The 26,601-nt window shown below is 39.2% G+C and overlaps 1 protein-coding gene across 1 annotated transcript; it reads left to right on the top strand.

The window, feature by feature from the left end:
• The first annotated feature begins 310 nt into the window (after nt 1-310).
• Nucleotides 311-26,385, top strand: LOC121957460 (carcinoembryonic antigen-related cell adhesion molecule 5-like). The gene is made up of 10 exons (XM_042506035.1): nt 311-418; nt 740-1,072; nt 4,174-4,337; nt 4,993-5,119; nt 7,010-7,288; nt 9,642-9,920; nt 10,312-10,566; nt 11,687-11,801; nt 22,364-22,403; nt 24,035-26,385. Exons 1-9 carry the CDS (start codon nt 379-381, stop codon nt 22,380-22,382), a joined length of 1,611 nt encoding a protein of 536 aa, XP_042361969.1. The 5' UTR covers nt 311-378; the 3' UTR covers nt 22,383-22,403; nt 24,035-26,385.
• Nucleotides 26,386-26,601: the final 216 nt, after the last annotated feature.

The following is a 26,601-nucleotide window of genomic DNA, read 5'->3' as shown; positions in this document are numbered from 1 at the left end:
CTAATACTACTACTAATAATAATAATAATATCTATATGGTTTGATTTTTAAATTTCTGACTGTCCTTGAACATATATGCGGGACAAACGCTCTTGCTGAAAAAAAACAAACAAACAAAAATATGAGTCTAAATTAGCGGTAATTGATGAAATCACTTTATGCTACATCTAATTGAACATTCAGCCATAAACAAACTCTAGAACACACCATTAAGCCAGTGACGTATGTGTGCGTGTGTGTCTTAGCTAGATAGGAGGAGTGTGTGTGTGTGTGTGTGTGTGTGTGTGTTCACCTTGCCTGGGTGTGTCCCGCTAAAAAGCAGCAGGTACTGCCGCATTTTCGTCTCTGTCTCTGCTGGAAAGACTTGAACAATCCGGGATGGATCTTAAGACGCTTCTGTTTCTGCTCAGTTTTATCGGTAAGAATTCAGTAAATATTCTCAGAGTGTGACTAAACTGCAGATGGAGCTAAGATTAATGTTTTATATGCCATTTTAAACATGTATGTAGGCTACTTGTTGCGTAAAATTGTGGTTCCCTGAGTGTTACCTATAGCCTATTAATTTTCTGGGAGTCAGCAGAGCAAAGACAAACTTTTCTGTAAATAAAAAAAGGGAATTGTGGGATATCTCCTGTTTTTTTCCCTACAGTATCACCACGGCTACTTATATTTCGCCTTAAGTTTACTGACCGTTCCCCCTCCTTTACGCGCACTTATCCCTCATATTTCTGTCCCGCAGGATGCTGTGCAGGGGAAGACGTCCTACCGCCGGGTCCAGTGGACGCAATTTTGGGGAAAAACGTGACTTTAAAGACTCTGGTTGACAAACCAGATTACACCGTTATCATCTGGAATTTCAACGACGGGACAGTGTCGGGTAATGTTGTCACTGCTGCGAAAGGGGCAGGGGTGACAGTGAGCGAAGAATACACCGGAAGAGCGTCGATGAACGAGACCAATGGCTACTTGACGCTGGGACCCCTGAAAGCGGAGGACAGTGGGGAGTACACCATCAGCATCGTAATAGCCGGCAGCCCCACGAAAACCGGGGAGACTGAGCTCCGAGTTCTAGGTGAGTAGGATACCTGTGATGCCAGCTACCTGTACGCCCCCTCTCTGAGGTGTTATTTAGTACGAGACTTTGGGACACCCCCCCCCCCCCCGCCCAAAAAAGTACCACGTCTATGCCGAATTGAACGGTTCCTCGTAACGATTCAGAAAATACTTCTTATTATATATTTTTTCAGAACATATTTTGAAAAAAAACCCCTTAAATTAAAAAGTTTTTCGAGTGTTTCAAAGGCAGGTGTTTTATAACATCATTACCGTTTTTTTAGCTGGCTTTGTATTTCTGCAAACTATTTTAAGTATGCCGAATTGATGAGCGGCTCTTATTTATTCAGATAAAGTGTTTCAATTTATGTTTTTGGATTTTTAATATCTCCCATAAACACACGAACGTAAAAACGCTACACTTTCTTATGCATTCTGGTGCCGCTCCAAGGCGCAAGACACACCTGTTGCTGGTGTAGAGCAACAGGGTGCAGGTATCCCTGCGCTACCAGAAAATCTTAAGTGGGCAGTTTGTCCGTCGCTTAGCAGCCACACGGTTAAGCAACCGTTTGGGGACTATTTTCCTCGGTGGAGGAGAACAGATACCCCTTTCCCCATTTGTTAATGCAGTATAAGCATTTCTCGAGTTTTTTTTCCGTCATGACATTGATGTTGCCTCATTTGGTGCCTGATAATACCACTTGGATGTTCTTGTAAAATCACAGTGCCTCCATAGACAAGTCTATGAGTGCTTTAAGTGAGAAAGTCCTGCAGTTTAATGAATAACTTTTTCCTGTTGGAGAAGTTGCGTCTTCATAGCCAGATTCAACAGACAAAATCAGCACCATCTTGCACTGTGCTATTAAGGGTGTGGCTGCTAGTAATGCGCTTTACTGGAGGAGGGCCTGTGTGTTTGTTTGCGTTGCAGTTACAGTTAGGGGTGTTTTTTGCTCTGTTCAAAGCTGTGATCTTACTGCTTCATGCTGGTGCAGGAGTATTTTAAAGCCTTAATACTGTAGTAAAGTGCTGAAAGACACACATGCAAAATATGAAGTGAATCCACAAATACACAAATACTTACAGCATGACTGACCTAAATAACAGTAAACCTATAACAATATAAAAGGGCTGCAACTACCACAATCCCCCTTTTTTGTATATTTCGTAATTTTTTTGTGCAATTTAATTGATAGCCTAAATATTCAAATGTCTTTTTTGTCGAAGATATTCAGTTTACTGACACAATTACAAAAAAATGCATCAAATCCTCACATTTGGAAAGCTAGAAATCGGCAAGTGTGTTTGTTCTTTGAAACTGAATGAAACAACTGACCCTTTGAAACCCCAGCAAAGTGGTTTGGTTTCTTTCAAAAACACGAGACGTGACCCATAAAATTGCAAAATAAAATTTAAAAGTCACAAAAAGTTACCTGGGGAAAAAATAGTTTAAAAAAATCAAGAAAATTGCCTTAAAAATGCTGCATTATTTCATGTATTTTATTTTATTTTTTTCATAATTCACAACATAATAAAAAAAACCCAACAATTATATTAATACACTTAATTAGAAATAAAATGTTTTCTGTACATTTCTCCCTTTTTTGGGGGGGTTACTTCCAAATAATCCTCAGCTATTTTTAAAACAAAATATTAGGCAATTTTCTTGTCACCTTTTACAAATGTCATGCAGTTTGTTGGACATTTCCTGCCAAGTTTGTCATTGCCTTTTTCCCTGTGTTTTGAAAGAAATCAGACCAGGTTTCTCAAGTTTCTAGCTTATGAAGGCGCTGGAATGCAGCACAAGAAAACTGACGTTGATACAAGTTTTGAAGGGTTGATCAGTTACAAAAACTTATTGACGACTTATTGATTAATCAGCTAATAATTGCAGCTTTACTTAGGTGTGTGTACAGTAAATAGGTCATTCAGCTGACTTGGTGCCACAGTCAACTTTGGCAATATAAACGTCTTCACTCGGGCTTGCGTCAACTATAAGATGTCACTTTGAATCTTTATTTGTCAAAGGATGGGTAGCAGTTGAGCATGCATGCTTTTGACACCCATTCATACATTTTCCTCATTTCCACACAGCGAAACTGCACAGTTGACAAATGAAACCTGCAGTGTTTCTATGTTTGTCTCTTTAGTCTCTTCCCTTTGCCTCAAAATTGAGTCGATCCTCAATGTTGGTTTACAAACAGTTAATAAAATACATCTGATAAAGCATCATCTCCAGAGTAACTATTCTATGAAGTCAGTGCGTGACCTTGTGGATGTCTCGTCTGTTGCCCCGCTGTCAGAACTGGTTGCCACTCCCTCACATTGTTCCCACACACCTACTGTTGCCTAATCATCAATAAACAGCCTGTACATTTCGAAGCGGAGCTCCAGGATCATTGAGAACGAGTCCAGCAGGTTTAGTCGCTGCGATTTCTCTGCCATCTCAATTCACTCCATTCAAATGTTGATTCCAGGGCACAATTACAATAGTGTGTAGAGAAACCGACCTCGGGCGAGCAGGTTATTAAATTCTCCACCCCCACGTTTGATCGTGCTCCTGTTAACTGCTTATTTGTGGCAATACAAAAAAACAACTATTGAGCAAAACAACTAACCCTGTGCAAAATCCTTAATATTCATTTAAGTGCAGTTTCTGTTAATGGAGCCCGACGGTCTATTTTATTTATTTTGGTGGAGTGTGGTTAGTTTTTTTTTATTTCTTAAGGATATATATATATAAATATTTTCACATTTCAATTCTAGCATTGAATATTGTTGAGAATCAAACATTCTGTTTGAAAAGATGTTCTCGCATTATTATGCTAAATTCTCATTATATCAGTGGCATAAAATGGTTTTAAAACGACATTTACAATAACATTGCTCTTTTTTTTCTCCTTAATTCTCGTGTACAGCTGTGTGGATGTAGTCACAGTTTCAGCAAATGACAAAAAGTTGTTTTTTAAATTTTTATTAACTGTAGCTTTTAAGTATAAAGTTCTTGCAGCGAGGATACAATCGGGATATGGTGCAATTTTTTCTCCCTCATTCAGCTCTATTCAGCCAGCAATTCATTCATCTGTTCCCCATCAAAAACAACCTCCCCGTGTCTCCCTGCAGTGCCGGTGTCGGATGTGGCCATCACGTCCAACATGCCCGATGCGATCGAGTTTAACAGCACCGTGGTTCTGACCTGCTCCGCCAAAGGCTCCTTCCTCAAGTTCACCTGGCTGAAGGGCACCACACCCATCAAGGCTGACGGCAACCATTTCACAGTGAAAGACGTCAGTTTACACATATTTTTAAATGTTTTGTTTTTTTAAATGTTGTTTGCTCTAAATTCGAGTGTCAGCCCGGAGGAATTAATCACATGTTGTCTTTGGTAATTCAGGTGTAGTTCATTCATTCATCTGTTATTTCTTGGTTGATGTTTTACTTTAACTATATGCATCGAAATTTAGTCAAGAACAAATTTTCTGATTGATAATGCAGATTTTTATTCATACATTCATTAATTTATTCATCCTATACCTCTGACATTCATCCACAGATTTCCCTACTCAATTTATTATTCTACAATTCTACAATTTACAATTCTACAATTTCATTTAGCAGACGCTTTTATTCAAAGCAACATACAACACAAGCAAGAATTTAGACTTAAGGAAAAAAACCCTTAGTAAGTGCAAAAAGTGCGTCAGGTGTGATTGGTCACAGGTATTGCCGTCTAGTGGTAATTATTAATAATTTATTAAGTTGAGTTTATGAAGGAGCATGTGATACATGTATGCACTGGTTTAAACCACATTTTTTTTATATTGGCAATACTGTTTTTTTTAAAGCTAATTAGTTTCTTTAAAGTACTTTTTACTTATTTTTAAATTCCTGCCTTTAATTGATGTATAACTGATGTACTTTCTACTTTGGATTGAATCACAGGATGAACTGTCCAGTACCCTGACCATCAAAGACGTTCTCAGGAAAGACCTGGATGCTCCCATCATCTGCACAGCTGCCAACAGCCTGGAGACGGAGAGGAGCGCCCCCTACAACGTCACGGTCTACTGTAAGTGCTGCACCTACATTGCTGTATTGCTGTCTGCCTGGTAACTCCTCCCTCCTCCTTTTTTTCTTTTAGCATTTTTTTAAAAAAATTGATTTTTGTGAAATTGATGTGTGATAAGATTTGAAGCCTTTACAGTAGATTTGTTGTCTTATATTGATATCGATGAAAGTAAAAAAAAAACTGATAATAATATATCAGTCAAAGGTATTTTTTTTACAGCTTCAAACTTTGTTTTAGACTCATACAGGGTCCAAAGCAAAAAACAGAAAAGAAGAGAAGATATATAAAAAATAAAATCAGACACACAAGATAAAACCATAACAATATTTCTATTCATATATAGGCCATACTTCCAGTGCTTTCTGGGCCTCGATAAGTACTTGAAGCAGCTCTTTCTATGGCCAGTTCAAGCCTTTTCCCTGACTTTCGCAAGTGTTGCAGTAGGAGTTGGGTGGGGGGCCCTTTTTTATAGGTCTGTGTCCCCTCTCTAAATTGAGGTGTTTTTTCGGCTCCATGTATGCAGCGCAGACGGACCTCTGCATGTTTTCTTTTTTTCCTCAGCAGCTCTTCATGAAGCGCTGGGATGATGCGCACTGCAGTGTCCTGCCACCGTTTCTCTGCTAAAGAGAAACACTAGGTAGACACAGACCTTTAACGTCGTCACTGTTTCTAAATGAACACAAACTTATTGTGGCGTTTCTCAACTGAAATTTCCTTTGTTATTGGCTGACATTTGTACAATGTACAGTCCATATAGAAATATCTGCAGAAAGCTATTATTGGCAGATATATCGTCCTTGCCATTTATCGGTCTAGCTCTAATTGAGACCGTTTATTTAATGAATCCACCCTCACAGCAGTTAGACAGTTTCCCCTGGCATGTATTTACTCTAACTCTTGCATTGTTTGAAACGCTTAGTGAGCTCCACACCTGTTGGACAAGAAAGAAGGTCACACATGAGTCACTGTCACTCCTTCACCACAGCAGATCATTTGTCAAAGAGAGTTTTACTGGTTTTCTTACTCTGGATCACAATGATGCCCGACCTTTGAGAGCATTTCTGGATCTATCAGTGTTCAGACTTGAAACCCGCTCAGATTCCTAAAACACTCTGGTATGAACGGGTAATGAGGCGTCTTGTAGCCATGTGAGTCCTGCAGTTTAGATTGCGGTGTGTGTTTGCAGGGCGCTCCGCCTCAGCCTGTCCTAAAACCACACTGTGTACACAGCGGCCTGCACTTCCACTCCTTCCCCATGACTAACCTGAAAGGCGGTGAAACCACACCGACCGCTGGTTAACCCTGTTATTAATTAATCAGAAGCTTTCCGCCTCAGCTCAGGGGGTATCATCTGGTCTGACTTTATGTTTACGTTAGTGAAAAGAGAATTTATATTTGAGCACAGTGCACGGCTGCAACATGAAGATGTGTGTGAAGCCACAAGAAAAATGTATTTTTTCAGCATTTTGCTTCTGTTGAAGCTTTAACAAAGATCAAACGTGTAAATTAATATTTTATGGCCTTCAGAGGGACAGAGTTTCCTCGCTTTTGAGCCGATCTGTGCAACCCACCGTGTGAGATCTGAAGAGCACCTAGCAATAGTTAGCGGTTAACTCAATGAAGAAGAACAGCAGCACTAAATGTCTGCAAACTGGGAAATTAGGTTGTGTTTAACATAATGCCTCCTCTGCTTCCACAATGCCAACATGCTGTCTAAAATCACACACAGGAGCGGCATGATGCAGCCGTTGGTTCATTCTGTGTAAAAATGCAAAGGGGACTCCTAAAAAGGGACTCTGTTGCCACCCTATAGCGTGATCTTTATGTAAAAAGGGCTTTTCTTCCATTTAAGCTCAACTTATCCCCTCTACCTGTGTTGTTGCTCCACAGACGGACCAGATGAAGTCACCATCTCTCCTCTGAATCCTCCCGCTGTCCTCAGAGCCAAATCCAACTTCAGCCTGACGTGTACAGCCCGCTCCAACCCGCCTGCCAGTTTCGCCTGGTACCACGACGGGCAGAAGTTGGAGATGTCGGGTCCTGTTCTGACGCTGGAAGTGATCGAAAAACATGGATTAGGGAAAAAGGCGGAAGCATACAAATGCAGCGCCACAAATGCCAAAACCCAGCGTGTGGTGTCCTCTCCTGCTGTTTCCTTCTCCGTGATGGGTGAGTAATCTGACTCCACTTTCTGAGGAAAACACATGGAGTGGTTGTTTCCTTGCAGCCGTTCAGCTACTTTTAATGCTGTTTTTATTTTTATTCTCCTTTGCTGACATAGAGTTGCTGAATGAGGTAATATTTTAATCCTGTGATTGGGTCAAAGTTCTGGTTTTTAGTCAGGCTAGCAGTTAGGGATAGGGATCGAAACCTGGCTCTATTGAGGAGCCCTTTCTGCTTTTTTTCAAAACCTGAAAATCAATTAGGTTTGAACCAATCGATACTGTCCTGTGGGTCAAGTCACGTCATTTAAATCCAATAAAAAAAGGAAAAACTATAGATTATCATCATAATTACATATTTTAAATTATATAACACAGTTATTATAACTTAGGCTTAAAGACATTAACAGTTTGACAGCACTAATTGGAACTGTCCTTAAACAGCAATAACTGTGGTTTTGAGGAGATTTGCTAATTGGCCTGAAAAATGAAATATATTTTACGGTGAAAATTATTGTGACACAATAATTAATATTTTATGGGAGATTACATTTCTAAAGCTCAGTATATTTCACGGCTCAAAACAAGGCAAAAGGTCACTTGAACTCCATCAGCAGACAAAAAGCAGACTGAAACCTTTTCTTCTCTCCGTGACATACCCCCGAGGCATGAGACTGTTACACACACAAGTCATACTAGCTGCTTGTGACACATCGAGCACACACAGGCTGTAGAAACCCACCGCAGATACGCCACAGTTTTTACCTGTGAGGTGTCGAAATGTTGAAACACACAGAGAGGACTGCGAAAGGCTCTACATGAACTGTGCTGTCTGTAATTACTACCAAGGAATCTTTCTCTTCTTGTTCTTGGAGGATGTTGGAAGTTCTGTGTGTGTGTGTGTGTGTGTGTGTGTGTGTGTGTGTGTGTGTGTGTGTGAGAAACTTGCTGGGTTGGAGGATGCTTTTACATTTTGCCCTGAAGACTATCTGTGTTTTCTGTCTGGATGATAACAGAGAGGACGAGGAGGAGGGGGGGGTTGCATGAAAAAGGAAATTACATAAACGTTGTATTTTGGTGACTCTCTGCGTTCTGCAGATTGAAACCAGAATGAAGTTTAAAGTATGAGATTATCAACTTTACCGTCTCAGATGGTAGACACAGCCCCATGAATAAGCTTGTAATGTGTCAGAAGCTTGATTTGGTCCTTCAGGTGGCAGAGAGGACAACTCTAGATAGATATTATTTAGTGTGAAGGATTTTTTTTGTACGCAGAGAACAAAACTGGACTAAACTTGAAGAAACTGAAAGCTAAGCTTTAGCACTTGTTCAGATTTAAACAGTAACTGGTTCCTGTGTCGGTGTCAAGTGCAACAATAATGCCGTTGACAAGCTAGAGTTACCACGCACCGAGTTGCCTTGCTGATGATGTCATAATTGTGTCATCAGTGTCATTTTGGGATTAGAGGATTCAAGTTTATAGCAAACAGCCTGTGTTACAATTTGGAGGTGTGGAGTTTGAAGGGCATAAGTGTTTACCAGGCAGGAAGTATCTGACCATAGACACAATCCAGCTGCATGATGGGAAATGTAGGATCCAGTGTTTTTGGAGCTCCTCTGATTACTTAGGACTAAAGTAGGGATTTTTTTTTATCTGGAGTATACATTTAACCCTTTGAAACCTGAGCAAATTTGCCTGATTTAAAAAAAATATACTGGAAAAGGGCAATAAGCAAATACATAAAATAAAGTGACCCAAAAATTAGCCAAAAAAAGTAAGAAATACAAGAAAATTACCAAATAGTAAGGGCAAAAAACAGACACAACAAATAGATACATTCAGTAAAATAATTTTAAATATATAATTATGATAATTATAGATATATTTTTTCCTCGCTTTTTTTAAAAAAAAAATATCCTTTTAAATCTACTTATTTCTTGCAATTTGCAGAACAGTTCTTGCCAAGTTGCTCATTTTCAACCTTTTTTCTCCAGTTTTCAAAAGAAAGCAAACCAGTTTTCAAAGGTTTGAATACTTGTGAAAGCATCTGAGCGCAGCTCAAGAAAAATGTTATAGGTCCAGGTTTCAAAGGGTTAAAGCTGATTTTCAACTTAAACACTTTTTTCTTTCACTCATATAAACTGAGCCCTGTTTCATTCAAGTTTTCTTTTCCACCAAGAATACAATTTGGATCACCATTTTTCCAACTTTTGAAAGTAAATTTATGAAATTAAAGCTCATCAAATAGGGAATGACCTCAAGGATGGTTTGAATAGTGTCAAAATAAAAGTATTAATGGATGATATAAGAAAAAAAAACTGAAAATACAAATCAAATTTCTCTTCATTTGTATTCACAGAGGCCATCTCAGGTATTAAAATCACTGGTCCGACTGCTACCCTCATCGCCGGCAACAGCACAGCTAACCTCAGCTGCCAGGAGACGGCCGGCACCGTGAAGTCCACCACATGGTCGAAAGACGGCAAACCTCTGTCTGCCGGCGGCCGCCTGGTCTTCTCCTCCGACATGAGCTCCATGATGATCAACCCGCTGCAGAAAGAGGACAACGGACAGTACATGTGCCAGCTCACCAACCCCATCAGCACGGAAAAAAGCACCTACAAGATGGTGGTCAACTGTGAGTGTTTGTTTTGCTAAGAGACTTGAAGATGTGGAGGTGACACTGCAGGGTTTATGGTTTGACATTGTGAGACGTTTATGAGCATGTATTTGTTTGTCCTGGCAGTGATTTCGTTTTTATAGGACTTTTACAACCAGAACTTATTCACAAGTCCATAAAAATACCTTTAAATTCAAACAACAGCAACAAGTTTATATATAATAAAAATGATTAGAGAACAGACAAATAATTTACTCTGACATGCAGGATGCAAGATGCTTTTTTTTTTATCAAATATTATATAATATAAATACAAATGAAGTCTTTTGGGTTGCTGCCAACATGCTGAGGTGAAAGGGACAGGTGCACGCAGGTAATAAACCCTCCTGTCTTTCCGTGTGACCCTCAGACGGTCCAGAGTCAGTGAAGGTAACCGGTCCAGAGGCTGTAGAGATGAATGACAACGTGGAGTTCTTCTGCACTGCTGCCTCCATGCCTCCCGCCAACTTCACCTGGAAGTTTAACGGCACAGTGATGCCCGTCAAAGCGGCCCAGTATAAGATCGAGATGGCTCGTTACAAAAACAGCGGAACGTACACGTGCGAGGCGCACAACCCCGTCACTGGCAAAACCATCATGCACACCCACACCCTGTCCGTCAAAGGTAAGCTCTTTGTTTTTTAAAGGAATAAACTTAGTGTGATCTGTATCAGCTGCATATCTTTTTGTTATTTTTTTAGAGCCTCTGGGAACTGAAATCATGTTCTTAATATAGAGTCTTACATGCATCGTAAAAAGCACCAAACACAAGCAGACATAAGCCTTGATCCAAATTTGAAATATTAATTTTTTTCACAGTTTCCTGATGCGGTATTGATTTGGGTTTGGCTATCCCTGATCCATATCACCTAATATGGATAAAGCCAATCAAAAATTTGGGTGTCAGGTATCGGTTTAAATAATAATAATAAAAAAGGAGTGCGACCAAATCATGTGGTGGTGCACCCAGCTGAGAAAATAGTGGAAAAGTTTGTAGATCTGTGTATATTTTTTTTAATCAACCCACAAAATTAAACAGCAATTTTCTTTTTTTTTGTTATTCACAGGGAAAGAAAACCAATTACAATTTGAGCTTCTTTCATGAAACAAAGTATTCTGCTCCTAGACTCTGTTAAACTGATGTGACAGACAGATGTCATGTGTTTAAACATTATGTTTGAGCTTAAGAACCAGAGCTTATTTACAGATTTCCGCAAAACTAGAGCGATATTTTTGAATTACCGATACAACACCATTGTTAGATGACTGTGTTTCCTCTTGATAACAATCCAAGATGCCTGCCGATGGATGTTCAGATTAAGACAGAGTTGCAGGTTTATTTCTATTGCAGCCACCGCACTAGCTGTCGTTATTACCACTTATTGTTGGAACGCAGCTCTTTATTGCCGCTGACTCGTTAAAATGATGCATATATCGTGCTATGTGATGTGGGTGTATTTGATAACAGCATATGTTGATCATTTCCACAGACGTTACTCACCAAGCTGTCACCCACAATCAGATTGAGTCATATCTTTGTTCTGTGGTTTCTGTTTTGAGACATGAAGTTGCCTTCAAACATGGCAGCAGTTTGCACAAAATATAAATGTGGAATATTTCAACAATAACTGCAGTTTTTGTTCATCTACAAAGGATTTTCCCAGATAGATCATGATTGTTAATTTACATCAGAGCGTTCCCTCTCAGCAGAGGAGACTGTAATGCTTTTTTTTTTGTTTTTATAGAGGAAGGAGAGTTGGATGGTCTCTCAGACGGAGCCATCGCTGGAATCGTCATCGCCATCCTAGTCGCTCTTGGTGCCGCCATCGCCTTAATCATGTACTGCAGACAGAAAGTACCGTAAGTACTCTACTTTGTAAAGTCTTGATCTGGAGCTGTGGCTGGGCGACATGCGCATGATTCAAGAGATCTCAGAACGCGATGACCATGAGCGGTTTGGTTTCGTTGTGGTGTGCAGTGAACGTCCTGACTGGGGATGTAGGTTGAAGACATTTGTTTGATGTTGGCGATATGAGAATGAGTGACAGAGTGTCAGTTTTGAAAGTTGCTAGATAAGATGGTCCCTGGTTCTCACGTTGCAAAAAAAGTATCAGAAGCTTGTTTTGAGCATCGTGTGGCCAGGTATGGGTATACAGGTATTTGTATATTTTGGTTTTCATTTACCAAGAAATCTAATACAAGCCACTAAAGTTGTGCTTTCTTTTTCTATTTTTTTTTTGTAAAAGTTTAAGATCGGAAAACACTGATAGACTTTTTTTGTCTCTGAGGTAGTTTCATTCCAGATTTATGCATTATTTCACCAAACCAGGGGAATTAATGTGCTGCTGTGACTGCAGGCAAAGTGCCAGGAAAAATGTTTGCATTTAACATTTCAGCAAACTACAAATGCGTTACATTGGTACGTTATTTTGTAGCAGATAAATTTCATCTTAATGTTTCTCAGCGTTGCTGAGGTGAACTTGTTGGTAAGTTTAGGCACCAGAAACACTTGGTTATGGTCAGGAAAAGACAGTGTTTTGGCCTAAATAACCTAGCTGATAGCAGAAAAGCTGCTGGAAAATGCTGCAATGTTGGTGAAAAACTCCCAGCTCTGGTGCCAGAAACGTTGGTGGAATCTCTGAAGTGTCGCCAAAAAAACAACCAGTTTAATTGTTTGTTGGTCTGCAGCTTGGCAGGCGTCTCATCTTGGTGCCACGCCATCCACCATCCCTTCCACCGCCCGATGACAAAGTCAGCTCATGCACTGTCAATTTTGAAATGTTGATATGATACATATGAAGTGTACAAATGCAAAGTATTTGTGGTTTTTGGAAATGTACAATGCAGATGTTTTTTACTGGTGACTGAGCTGAAAATAGCATCCACTCTTCTGGGGAAGGCTTGCCACCAAATTTTGGTCACTTATGTTTGGTGATCAGGTCTGACTTCCAGTTGGGGTTCCAGCTTATCCTAAAGTCTTGCATGGAGTTGAGCTCTGTGCATATCAGTCAGTTTCCTCCACACCAAAAAGATAAAGGGTCTTTATGGAGCTGGATTTGTCATGTTGAAACAGGAAAGAGATAAACACAAACTGTGGATACAACAACAGCACTGTCTAAAATAGCAGTAAGAACTAAGAGCCTAAACTTGCAAAATACACCCAAGAGTGTCCGCATATTTTTGGTCATGAGTTTGTCATACCTTTTGTCACTGAAAAATGCAAATTTTTATGCATTTCCTTGTAGAAAAAGCTTTTTTAGTAGTTTCTATGCTGCGGTTTACTCCAAGATTTCATGCCTCAGTGTTAAAATGTCTATCAGTACAGAACAGATGTGTGTGTGTGTGTGTGTGTGTGTGTATGTATATAGCATATCTGTCGGCTTTTTTGTGTATCTGCATGTATTCATGTCAGCCACTTCATGACCTTCTAGGAAATTCTCTTCATTCCTCTCACACCTTGGCGTCTTGCAACATGTCAGAATACACACACATGCATGCAAATACATGCACACACTCTGCAGGGCTGCTACGCCCTTCATCCCAAACAGCAACTGTCACATAAGTGCTGTAATTCACAACATGTTTTTCAGAAATGCTTTTTGTTGCGTTGAAAACGAAACAGAATCCAGTTCTCGTATCTACGGTGCATCCAGCACTGAAAACAACGCTTCAGGGAAATGTCAACAGCAGCTGGGGTGCTTTTGCAAACCTCTTTCTAAAAGTGGGTTTGGACTTTTAGTAGTAACTTCACGTTTGTGCTGTCAAAAACATACATCATTCAAAGTCAAATTAACAAGGACAGGGGAAGCATGAGCTATTTGTCCCGGCGGCAAACCAAATTCCTCAAAAGTAGTTCATGGGAAATGCTCCCAGCAAATGTCTGTCAAGTCGTCTGACTTTTTTTTTGTGAAGGTTTTTTTCCTTAAAAAAACGTAACCAATGAAAAAATAGGCCAGGATGGTGAGAAAATAACTTATTTCCAACAGAAATCAACTTGTTTCAACAGTTCAGTAGAATTTAGTGTCATTTTACTGTACTGCAGTCTTAAAGGAATACTTCATCATCATTTGTATATCAGTTACTCTCCCTGTGCATGTTTCCCTCAGTAGTGAAAAACCTGGAAAAGTCATGGAATGTCACAATCATTTTTCCAGGCCTCGAAAAGTTAACAAATTAGCCAAATCAGCCTTCAGGTGTGTAAAAATGATGCTCGTGAAAGCATTAGACTCAACTTGAATTTGCGCCAAAAGACCTAACGCGGCCATTGAAGCCACATGAGGCAACAGAGCGTGACGACGGGCCGCAGCAGATCATATCTTTTTACACCTGAGTGGTTCCTTCTTCCCAAACAGTGGAAATGATGCAATCCTGCACCACATCCTGTCAGATTTCAACACAATGTGGTTCAGGTAGGAGGCTGCCGTCCTGAAACAAAGAACAAACAGATGAGTCAATGAACGATGCGGCCTCCGACATGCCAAAAAAACCCTGAAAATTTGAAACCAAGAGTTTCCAGCCTTAACACAAAAACTGTTGTTCAGTTTGTCGACTTGAGCCTGTGAAAATTTAAATCGAAAGATCTCTTCCCTCCCCATCAACATCTTCTTCCTCTTCTTTCTGTTTGGAACTTGTGCCCTGCAATTTCTGTCTTAGTACTCTCACTTCTTTATTTCACTTTGCTTTTAGTTCATACATTTCAAACACTTGGCAAACTAGTTCAAGGGCGCCTGTTTGTGACATTCAGAGCATATCAAATGCACCTTTCCCACTGGACAAAAAAACAGCAAAAAACAGCAAACACCCGCTAATATTTGGCCAGGAGATATTTTTCTCAGCCTGTAGGTCTTTGAAGACCAGCGTAGGACTGTTTATTAAAGCAGAGAAAATGCTGTTTGTCTGCGGTTTCGCTTCTCTTTACTCGCCCCTCCCCCCGGCCAGCTTCCTCTTTTACAAACTCTGCTGTCAGTCAAGCGAGATCCGATGGTCACATGATACCACAGAGGTCATCGGGTGTCAGGTAGAGGGGGTGCACGGCTGTAGGTCACCTCTTGGGACCCTGGAGTCTCTGGATAATCGTCTCATCTATCCCTCTGTCATTGTATCTTCATCGCCGTCATGGTCGCTGTTAGCAGGCGTCAACATTGATGACGGAAGCTTTTGTTCTGCGGTGGGCCTCCATGTTGGTGTTGGGGGAGGTCTAGGTGACTCCGTCTTTGGCAACTTCAGGCGATGGTTTGGGATTTCATGTTTGTAGCGGCTTGACTGCTGAGAGGAACATGGTTTTGCTTTGGTTTTCCCTGACAGCTGTGAGTCCACCTTAACATAGCAGGTCGCTTTGTTTAGTTGTTTTTTTCAGGGTCTCACAGTAACACATCTGAGCTTTTTTTGTGCAGCTGAAAGTGGAGGAATAAGAGAGACAAAATCAAAGAAGTGGGTCAAAGATATGGAAAGACATGAAGGGCATGACTTTAAACATAAGCTTCAGCTGTCTCCAGACATTAAGGTGTTAAACACACACAGTCTGTCAGACGTCCGGACGGCAGAGAGACATAAAGAAGAGCCACCAGGAGTGTTGACAGCAGAGGTAAACAGGATGACTTCAGAGGACAGATATGAGTGTGGAGAACCTGTTGTGTGACCTGCAGTGGCAGTGCAGAATTACAGTTGTTAACCGTGAAACCTGAGCAAATTGGCTTGATTTCTTTCAAACACACGAAAGAAAGGAAACTCGCAACTAAACAAAAAATGACTAAAGACAATCAACAACAACACATTTTTGTGCTGCTTTCAGACGCCTTTCATAAGTATTTAAACCTTTAAACCCTGAGTAAATTGGTTTGATTTGTTTAAAAAAAGGCAATAAGCAACTTAGTAGGAAATGTAGAAATGTTCCACAAACTGTAAGAAATTGTAAAATTATTTTTTTTAAAAAAACATATTTAAAATGATGTAACATAATTGTTATAATTTTGGCACTGTTTTCATGTTGTTTCCTTTTTAAAAAAAAAAACTTTTTTTCAGATAATTTTCTTGTACTTTTTTGTAATTTTCTTCCTAATTTTTTTTGCAAATTTGGGAGTCGGTTTCTTGCTAATTTGTTGGTCAGTTTTTCTTTTGTTTCTCATAGCCCTCTTCCCCTGTTTTCAAAAAAAAAAATCAAGCCAGTTTGCTCAGCTTTCAGGGGTTAACATTGGAAAATATAGTCCTGGTTATGAAATAAAAACTTTTCCCTTTAAATCTGCAAACATGCTTCTCCTTTTATATGCAAAATCTAACCAAAGTGCTGGCTTCCAGCAACAGGGTTTCATTCAAAAATACAGCTTGTACAGAAAAAATGACCTCACTACACAACAGTGTTTCTGTCCTCAAGGTTTAAAACGAAAACCGGTTTTCCTCAGGATGCAATAACACACACCTGTTGTATGGAGGCATGGGAGAGGGACAGAGGAATAAAGATCTCATTTTCTGATTAACAGGAGCCCGTATTTTTAAAGGAAAAAGAAAAGGAATTAGCAGATACGGCTGCAGGTGCAGACAAAGTCTCCTCTTTTTACGACACACTGAAACATCCTGCCCCGAACATGCCGATCCATGTCCGAGAAAACCTTGTGCAACTCGCGACAGGAGAGGATTTAACTGATAAAATCAGTAAACAGACAGGACCGCTATAAACACACAGGCTCACTTGTATTTACAGTGAAATGTGGGAGGAAGCTTTACGAGCAGCCCCGTCAGTTTGATTTACAAAGGCTGATGAGTTCGCATGAATTTAGGGATTAATCTGCATCAGCATTTTAATGTCCGCAGTTCTCCTCCCAAATTAGGTTAAATTGCTTAACATCCACACACACCGCCCCCTCTCATTGAACATGGCCTTGTCACCCAGGATTAAGTCTGCCTGTGTGAGTTTCGGTATTTTAAAACACAGTCGGACTGCATTCCTTCACTCTTTGTTGTCAGTCACAGGCAGGTGGGCTCCGCCTCCTCCTCAGCGGCAGGTGGATGTGTGTGTTTGGGTGACAGGAAGTGTGTGTAGCAGCCTCCTTTTCAATAACATTGTAGTGAACTTGATCTTGATTTCGATTAACATTTTTGGATGCCCTGTAGTGACAATTTTTTTCTTCATTTTCCCATTAGGGAAAAGGGAATATGCATAGTAAGAGATTCATCTTTTTTCCCCTTATTTTATTTATTTTTTTTAGCCAAGGCTGTTTTTTGTTTTTTTTAATTTATATATTTCTGTTTGGCTGTTGCTTAGGGACTGTTTAGTTCATTATTGGCTTTTTATTCTTGGCTGTGTTCATAAATTTTAGCAAGATGTGCATTTTTGCTTAATCTTGGAGTTTCCCGCTCAGCTCCTAAAATAAGTCTAAAATACACAGTTGAAACTACACTGTTTCATAAGTGCTGAAAATGCTCCATTGAATCTCATTCAAACTGCAGTTTTTGATCCCACAGCCATCAAAGCATAAAAACATGACTTGTGTTATATCTTGGTGTCATTCTGGGCTTTTGCCTTGAAATTTGTAATTTTTGCTGTTATCCACCTGATGCCGTTATACTATTTTATTTATTTTATCGTATTTTGGCATATGGAGAAAAAACATGCTATTTCCACTGGTAACACTGTCACAATCAGTGTTGCTTTGAAAATAAACGATAGCTACTACAAACAAGATAAGAAAATATCTCATTTTTACCAACACAGTTTCCATGCTCTTCGGCATTTCTGCTGTCCTGAAACATCGTCATCGAAATTTTCCAATTTCCCACTTGTAATTATGGCTTTAGAGGGCCGTTCATGTGCTCGTAGCTCCTAAAAACGGTAAATATGATATTTCCGAGGAGCACGTGAAGGCAGCATTAATGTAACATTTGCAGTAGCGTGCCTGGAGCCGATGACCATATAAAGGAATCCGTCATGAGATGATGTCAGCTCGTCTCAAAGTAGAAAAAAAAACATTTGAAACAGATTATTCAGAACGGTCTGAAGCCCGAGGTCTTTGCTGACAGGGATTACTTTTACATACAGTCACCTTATTAGTTGGGACTTTGGTCAAGTTTGATATGAAAATTTGACAGTGTGATATTCTATATGACAGAAAATAAGGAAAAGCATAATAAATCCCCTTTAATGCCAGCAGAGAAACCAGTCAACCTCGTGACCCATCAGACTTAATGCTTCACTAGTATATCCGTTTGGGATATTTGCGTGTTTGTAGCTGGAGGGGATCAGTCTGCAGCTCCAACAGACACTCCGGTTGCGTCTCCTCCTGGCCTCACATTACCCAGAGCGTCTACATTTCTGCATAAAGCCCGAACTTTGAATTTGATCTGGAAGGAAAAAATGACATAAAAGCAGCTTTGACTTCACCCTGTGATTTACTTGATGTATTCATTCTGTGGTTGTTTTGTGATGTGATACATTGACTTTGGTGATAGCAGCTTTATTTTGAAATAATTACAGGGAACAGCTGAACATAACCTGCTGAGATACATGCGTATTGCTGCCGTCGGTAACCATCAGTGTGGGGATTTTCATATCGTTTGAATCTTTTAAAACCAGTCAAATGAACCCGTTGCTAATTAAGAATAAATCCTTCTTTGTTTTCATTTTGGAGATCTATAGCGATCCACAACGATTAAAACGTTTTGATTTTAAAATTCCTGTGTTCAGAGTAGCAAGCTGCCAGCTGGGAAAACCCGTTCACGTCACGCCCCTACGGTCATAATTACAAGTTGGATATTGAGGATTTTTTTCCTCCCACCCAGCGTTATTAGCTCCTGAGACGCAGCAGCAGATGACAAACATGCCACCAGAAGGCTTTTATCTGCAGTCAAGCACACAGATCTGCATATGAATCCGTCTCTGCAGCATGTGTTGGATGGATTTTAGATCCAGAAATGAAAATATTTTAGTTTTATTAGTGAGTTAAACTTAGGAAATTAAACTCTGAAAAGCACATTTAGAGTAAAGCTCATTTTAAAATGCAGGGATTCACTTCCTTGGACTGAATAAATCACACCTTTGACCTCTGTATCATCCTTTAAAAAAGCACTCGCCCTCAGTCGTGTATGAGAACGAGCCGTTCTTTTTCTCTCTCCCTGGCGAGGGCGAGGCCTGACTTACAGAGAATGGCAGGAATGTCACTGTCATGTCTGCACTCGTCTTCTTCAGCTTGCGTTTGTGACGCTGCTCAGCTCTTCTTTATCTCTCTTTAGCCCTCCAGTTTGTCTTTTATCTGCTCTTACTTTATCTGATTTCATTTCGACTTTTGGTTTGCAGTTTCTTCTTTTTCTCTGCCATCTCAAATCATCCGTCGCTCATATTCACTTCTTCGTGCTGTAATGTTTCGAAGCACCAAACAGTAAATATTTTCGTTGATCTGAAGTCAAAATAGTCAAAATAGTCAGTCAAAATAAATCACTTTTCCTGCTACAGTAAAAATGATTTTATATAAGCAGTAAAACACACAATGCACTCAGTGGTTTGGCAGCTGCAGTCTGGTATGACCGGTAGCTTGTGATGGCGAATGTTAGCACACTTTGACATGTAAATATTATCATGACCTTTTCTCTAGTTATGGCACTATTACTCTACGTGTTAGAATTTTACTATCATCCATAATCACCCATCATGTTGCTCTTTAGCCAAAGTTACATCAGTTCACATAAGAATAATATAATGCAAATGTCTGTTTGCGATTGTAATTATTTTCTTTGTTGATTAATTTTCCAGTCATTTTTTAAATCAGTTAATTAATAATTACATTAATAAAATGTCTGAAAAAAAAAAGAAAAATTATTCACAGTTTCTCAGACCCCAAAGTGCGTCTTTAATTTGCATTTTTATTTATTCATTTGTCCAAAATCCAAATGTCAATTATCTACCTATTCAATAATGTATTAATTGACTAATTGTTGCAGCTCTACAATTAGAATTGGTGGCTGCAATTAGGAGCACCAGGTCTTATTTAGAGATGTCAGAGCAAAGTTGCGGTTTCAAATTATTATTCTATTTTTTTCCTTTTTCAGTATTTTCTGTAGAAACTTAGAGATCGTAATGCAGCAAAATGGGGAAAAACACAATAGGGCGTGAAAATTTGTGCAGGGCACTGCACATTGGCTATGGCTACATGCGCACTAACATTCCACTATTATTTAGAATATGCCAATATTTGAAATTGGTACAGGTCACGCAAACAGCATATTCCATTAGGATAATCTGAAATTGGCCTTTTTTCAAATTTAAAAATTAAGAATTAAGACAAGTGGGATATGTAAACATTATTTGGGTTTTAATAAGAACACGTGTCTCAGCTGGGGTTTTTACAGCAGTTTCTCACACGAGGCCGCTTGTCTGTTTACAGTCTGCTCTGTGTGTTGTCATGGATATGTTGTGCATAAAACAACATGTTTGTAAGGCTGATGGGAAATGCACGCTCAAAAGAAAAGTCAACATTTCTGATTTGAATACACCTACTTTTAAAACATTTTGAAAAAATAATTTGCTGTCTCCATTCCTCTTTTCTATATTTTGATATAATAAATATATAATATAAAAAGTACATTAAAATGCTGATGGAGCAAACCTATAGATGCCTAAGATCTTGGAAAATAAGTAACAAATAGCATACGCTTAATCAGATATACAAATGTACAAGAATTGAAAACACCATACAGTATAAAAAACAATACATAATTAAGATAAAATACATTAAGATTAAAATAAAGTGACAGTTTGGGTATGGAGCATGCACGGCTTCATGTAAATACAAATATTAGTTGAATATTGATTTTCATTGGCCATGTCAACAGCCTTGCCTTTGTCCGAATAAGCAAAAAAAAATTTAAAAAATGCGCATTTAAACATAGTCGTAGCAGCAGCTCCAGACAAACAAACATGGCTCCAGCCAACCTGACGCAGCCTCTTTGTCTCCAAGATGTTTCCTCTCTGCTTCTGAGTAAACTCTTTTATTGTTTTAAAGTCAATAAACAGCCGAAGGCTTGAGGTTTATTCTGCCGCAGACACTTTCTCTGTCCTCATCGAAGGCTGCTCATCCGCTCTTCTCTTCGGCCTCTCCTCAGCCTGTTTTTCTCACCTCTCTGCACTGACCTTTGACTTTCCTTATTTAGCCACTCACCTCTTGTCTTGCTGCTGCTCTTATCAGCAGCCAAAAAAATGTATCAGAGTTTCTGTGATAATATTCAGTGACTCAACAAAAAGGCATTTTTAAAGACTGTTTGCTTTGTAGTCGCTGCCTGACTCGCTCAATGCTTCACTGAAGGTTTCATGAAGAGTAAACGCAAAGACGGCTGAGCGGGACAAATATTTTGCAACGGCTGAATCAGTCAGAATGTACAGTTGACTGAGATTAGACTGCACAGAAAAAAAGACAAAAAAAACAATATAGCAGTGTCATACTAAACTTCACCCTGAGCAAATGTTGCCCTAATCTTTAAGAAATGACTTTACAGAATATAATAAATGTTGGCATTGTACATTTTCTGCAACTACGGATATGTTACATTTGTACAATATTAAATAGTGGACACGTTAAAACTTATCTCTTTGTTTATCAGCAGTGCTGTGGTTAACGTGTGGTTGGGTTTAGGAACAAAAAACACTTGGTTATGGTTAGGAAAAGATCCTGTTTTGGCTAAAAAAAAAACCCAACCAGGTTTTAGGGCACGATTCCAGCAGTGAAAACACTGAATACTTGGTTAAAAAAAATGGTTTTGAGAGTTGGATTTGTTTTTTTTTGTCTCTAATAAGCCGCTGAAAACACAGAGAAAGTTTGTTTAAAAAAAATAACCGGTTTTGTGATTTGTTGGTGTTGAACAGTGGTCTGCAGGTTGGCTGGCGTCTCGCCCTGGCGTCACACCATCCACCATCCCCAGCATTTTACTGTGGTGACTCAAAGAGTCTTTGTACGGTTTAATTATGCAACTGGCTGTGTGTGTGTGTGTGTGTGTGTGTGTGTGTGGGGTGTGTGGGTGTGAGGGAGATGAGATTACATCATCCTGAAAGTGTTTCAAGGGAATGAAGATGCTGTCAGAAAGATGAATCAGCAAACCACAGAGAGTTAATTCCCAAAACAAAAGATATTAAGCTTTTTTTTTATTACAAACCTAGTGATGGTTTTTGGTATTAACTATATCGAGAGCCAAGAATTTATAGATCCATCTATCCTTTAAAACACAACATGTCATCATTTTTTATTTGCTGATTTGACTTTATCTCAGCTTGAACGTAACTCGTCTTATTTCTTTATATTTAATCTTGTTTATGTTCAGTGTTCGTACCATCTGGAGCCAGAAACAGTATTTCTGCTGATATCTCAGATGTGTGATGTGCACCAGAACGAGGTCATCGCTGCCGCTTTTCTAATCCCTGTTTTCTGTCGTGTTTTTGTTCTCAGGGTCGAGTCGCCGTACTAAAGAAGTTCCTGCACGCTGCTGGTGAGTCTCTCTGATAACTGAACTCTTTTTACAACAAGCGGATAAAATAATTTTGGCCCACTGTGACATTAATCAGTGACAAAGATAAACAGATAATCAGACACAAGCTGCTGAATATGAATATAACTAAATGTGTAATCTCAGGGTGTCTGCAGGTCCTTAAATAGTCTTAAATATGTAAAATATTAAAAAATGTGTGTGAGTGGGTGAGTGTGTGAGTGTGTGTGTGTGTGCAGACTGTGTTGAAACAGTAGCCACCAAGGCTGTCTCCACTTGGTCCAGCAAACAAACCCTTGCGGGTGTGTGTGTGTGTGTGTGTGTGTGAGTGTGAAAGAGGGAGATAAGAGTGTTGATTTAAAGAGGAGTCACACACACACAGTCTCTCCGTCTGTCTGAGCCCTGCAGCAGCCTGCTGCTTTGAGCTTCTACCTGCAGCTTTTCAGGTGTTTGCAGGGAAATTGGCAAGTTGTTCTTTGATCTCCCGACACACGAGGACAGATACAGAAACCAGACAACAAAACAACACAGACATTTAATTTAAGACAAACTTTATTCATCATCAAGTAAAGTTTTGAGGCTAAGATCCTCAGTATATGGAATAAAATAAATATACAATATATACTCTTCATTCATACGGTAAAATAGAAAAGTATAAAGGCTACGTAAGAGGAATAAAGAGAGGAGCAAAGTGCAGACGACTTGAAACATATGAATGAAAGTTCAGGGCAGCAGTTATGTTTAAACAGAATATACAGTTTGATAGGAGAATAAAAATAGTGTAATGAAGTAATGGAGTATCATGTGTGAGTACCACCCAGTGCGGGAAACATTAGTCACTCAAAGTGTTAAGAAACAGGAAATAAGACTGTTTGCAGTAAATGCAGACATGCAGTAAATTCATCAGATTGTGTCAGTAAAGATCTTAGTTTCTGTCAGATGTCCTCACAGCAGCTTACATTCAGCATTAATAAGGAATGAGATAAAAAGTTAAAATCATGTAAATATAATACTTTTCAATGTTCAAATCATTATGATCGTTACTGTCAATGTGTGTTTATCTGCACAGCACCTTTCAGCTGGTTCAAATTATTTCACGAAACACATTAAAAAGCAAAAGGTAATCAGAAAAATCCACAAATAAGAAAAGAATTATTATTCTAGTCTCATCGGGAGCATTGTTTTTTATTTAATGTACATTTTTAATGAGCCAATGAGGTTTAAGTCTGCTGACGCAAAAACAGGTCTAACAAACAGGCGGAGCAGAGAAACAAAAGCTTGCAAGTAGGACTCACTGTAAGTGCATGTTGGGAGTTTATGTGACACTGAAAGTCATGTTTGGGTGTGTGTGTGTGTGTGTGTGTGTGTGTGTGTGTGTGTGTGTGTGTGTGTGTGTGGCAGATTTAGATTCACAGAGAGATATAAATATAGAAATAAAAGAAAGAGAACCACCAGGTGGGATTTATAATGAGAAATAACTGATATTTTAATAATAATAGAGTTTTCTTTCACACTTTCATAAATCCACGTTACAAAGTGCTTTACACACAAACTCACAAAAAAACACACACAGAAAAAAATAAAATAATACAATGCAAAAGCCCTGCTAACTTCTCTCATCGCTCTCCCTCTAGCATCCGACTGTTTTGTTTGGAGGATCGCCCAGTTGGATCCAACTGGTTTCCAGTGAAGCCCTTGCCAAACCAGATTTCCCATCATCCCTCTCTCTCTCTATCACTCTCTCTCTGGCTGAGGACAATGGAAACTTGATTTGGCCTGAACGATGGAATATTGGAATATTATCTGGACTCTTCACTCTTTGTTCTGATCTCAGTTTTTAATTTTTAAAAAAAAAATTTTCACCTTCACGACGTCGTCCAGCTTCACTGGATCACGTCCTCCTTCTGTCCTTCTTTTGTCCACCTGGTGTTCACAAGCGTCATCCTTCACCTTTTGTCTCACTCGTGGCTTCCTGCAGGAAACTAAAAACACAGAGTTCCTCTGTGTGACAGAGACGTTTCCTGGACTGAAGCTGACAGTTTTGATGAGTGACACTCTTTATCCTGCGGGAAACCTGAGGAGGAAACACACACACGCACACACACACACAGAGGCCACACATGTAGACAGTTAGGATTTTAGGTTCAAATAATATCTGAATTTTTTTTTGTGGTTTGATTGATCTCACTCTCTGTGCCAGGTGGGTGGAGTTTAGCAGATGGGGGCCGCTTCGAGTGCAGCGAAGGATTTCAAAGTAAGATGCTTGGATGCTTCTTTGCACTCGACAGCGTTACCGAAGCACGGTGTGATCCCAAATACCTCAGTTTCTCTGGTGCTCACCACTCTGAGAAATCTCTCTAACACCTGTTAAGCCCACTTTGGTGCAAACATTTTGCCCGCTGAGTTTTTTTTTTTTAACTGAGGTTGATACAAAATATATTATAATTTTTTTTCTTTAATGTTGTTGTTCAAACAACAGCTGGAGCCAAGAAGATAGAGCTCAGTGTAGCTGTTGGTTATATTATATTTTAGGGTTACCCATATTTGCTTTTACAGACTCTGCCAGCCAAACAAAATACACTTAAACACGTTTAAATTTTTTAAAACTAGGTCTGGATGTTCCTGAAGGAGATTTAAAATGTGTTTCACAACTTGCAAACACTAACAGCACAAAAAAGACCTTAGATCCATTTATTGAGGCCACTTTCCTTAAAAATATGTTAATGCCATGTGTTTCTATGAAAAATATTAACTTTTTTAACCTTCAAATTTCAATTTCAGCTTAAAAAAACATTAATCTATTAAAACTATTAATCAGGCTATTACTTTTGCTGTGATTCCATCCTCCCCTCTGCATGATTCAGCATCCCCGTTAGTGTTCGTTCGAATCAACGTACGCCATCTTCTGTGCAAAAAACAGAGTAGAGAGAGGAGGAGGTAAATGTTTAAGGCGCGTGGACATGATTGAACACGCAGGGACGAGTCAGGGTGGTAGAGGTGCAGAAGAAGGAAAACAAAGAGGAAAAAAATGGCGGGATGGTGTTTGTAGGCGGCGATATACTTTGGAGGGAAAGCTTGGTGAGCTTTAGGGCGGTGCTACTGAATTGTCTTTACCACAGTTAGATCAAAGTTGTTCTAATCGAAATTATAGTTTTTCGCAGCTTAATAATACACCTTTTATCTAAAAATGTAAAAGAAAACAAACCGTTTTTTGTGTTATCTGAAGTTCAGCTTTTTGCCGGATCAAACTTCCTTTCTTGAGTATTTTGTCACCAAACCTCGGATGATTTCTCCTGCGCTTTGAGCTGGCGGATGATTATTTTTGTCGTGTTTTTGTGGTCAGTGGTTTTGTGTGATCTCAGACTTCAACATGCACTGATCTCCAGTGAGATAAGTATTTATTTTGTTTAGAAAAAAAAACCTAATAACTGGAGCTGAAGATCATAGCTCGTCTGCAGATCACACATCCAAAATCTTTTTCGCTTTTTAGTATCGTTTTTTGTTTTTGTTTTTGTTTTTTTCCGGTTTGAGCGCTTTCGCCCTGAACTCTGCAGTCGAAAACTCTCAAACTGAATTTTAAAAAGTCAAAAACAAGGTGTCGATTTCACCATATTTATGTGTTTATTTTGGGATAACACACAAGAGAGAATGTATTCATAACAACACATGTAGATACTTTTTGTTGTCCTAAACAAACCACATTTATATGTTTAAAAATGACACAAAGAGAAACTGCCCTCACTGTAAATAATAGAGATAGAAACACTGTAACGATTTGTGACATTTTTGGAAATATACGTGGGGTTTTTATTTCTTATCATGATTAATTTGTTGAGAAAAGCTTTGTTTTTGTTCTGTTGTTTTGTTAATGTTTACAGAAACTGTCTCGCGTCTTTGAAATTCCTGTAAAAATCTTAAAAGATAAATAAATGTCCCCAAGGTGAAATTCATGTTTAACATAAAAGTTGTGGAAATATTTTCCTAATTTTTCCTCGTTTGTTGTGGGTTTTTTTTTAGTTTTACTGTTAAAAAATGAGGCTTCCATTTAAAATGACTTAAACTGCAACACAACCAATCACGAGTGTTGAGTATTTTCGAACCATCCAATCACAGAGCGAGGCGGGTGTTTTCTTTGAAACTGTTGGCCAACTGTGAGCATGCATACCTGTGTGTGTGTGTGTGTGTGTGTGTGTGTGTGTGT

This window comes from Plectropomus leopardus, chromosome 18, assembly GCF_008729295.1.
Source record: "Plectropomus leopardus isolate mb chromosome 18, YSFRI_Pleo_2.0, whole genome shotgun sequence".
Taxonomy (NCBI): domain Eukaryota; kingdom Metazoa; phylum Chordata; class Actinopteri; order Perciformes; family Serranidae; genus Plectropomus; species Plectropomus leopardus.
The sequence above is the reverse complement of the archived record's forward strand: the minus strand, read 5'-3'. Positions and strand labels throughout refer to the sequence as shown.

Coding starts and splice junctions, on each gene's coding strand:
- LOC121957460 (XM_042506035.1), top strand. CDS start 379: ATGGATCTTAAGACGCTTCTGTTTCTGCTCAGTTTTATCG. Junction 1,073..4,173: donor GACTGAGCTCCGAGTTCTAG/GTGAGTAGGATA, acceptor GTCTCCCTGCAG/TGCCGGTGTCGGATGTGGCC. Junction 10,567..11,686: donor CCACACCCTGTCCGTCAAAG/GTAAGCTCTTTG, acceptor TTGTTTTTATAG/AGGAAGGAGAGTTGGATGGT.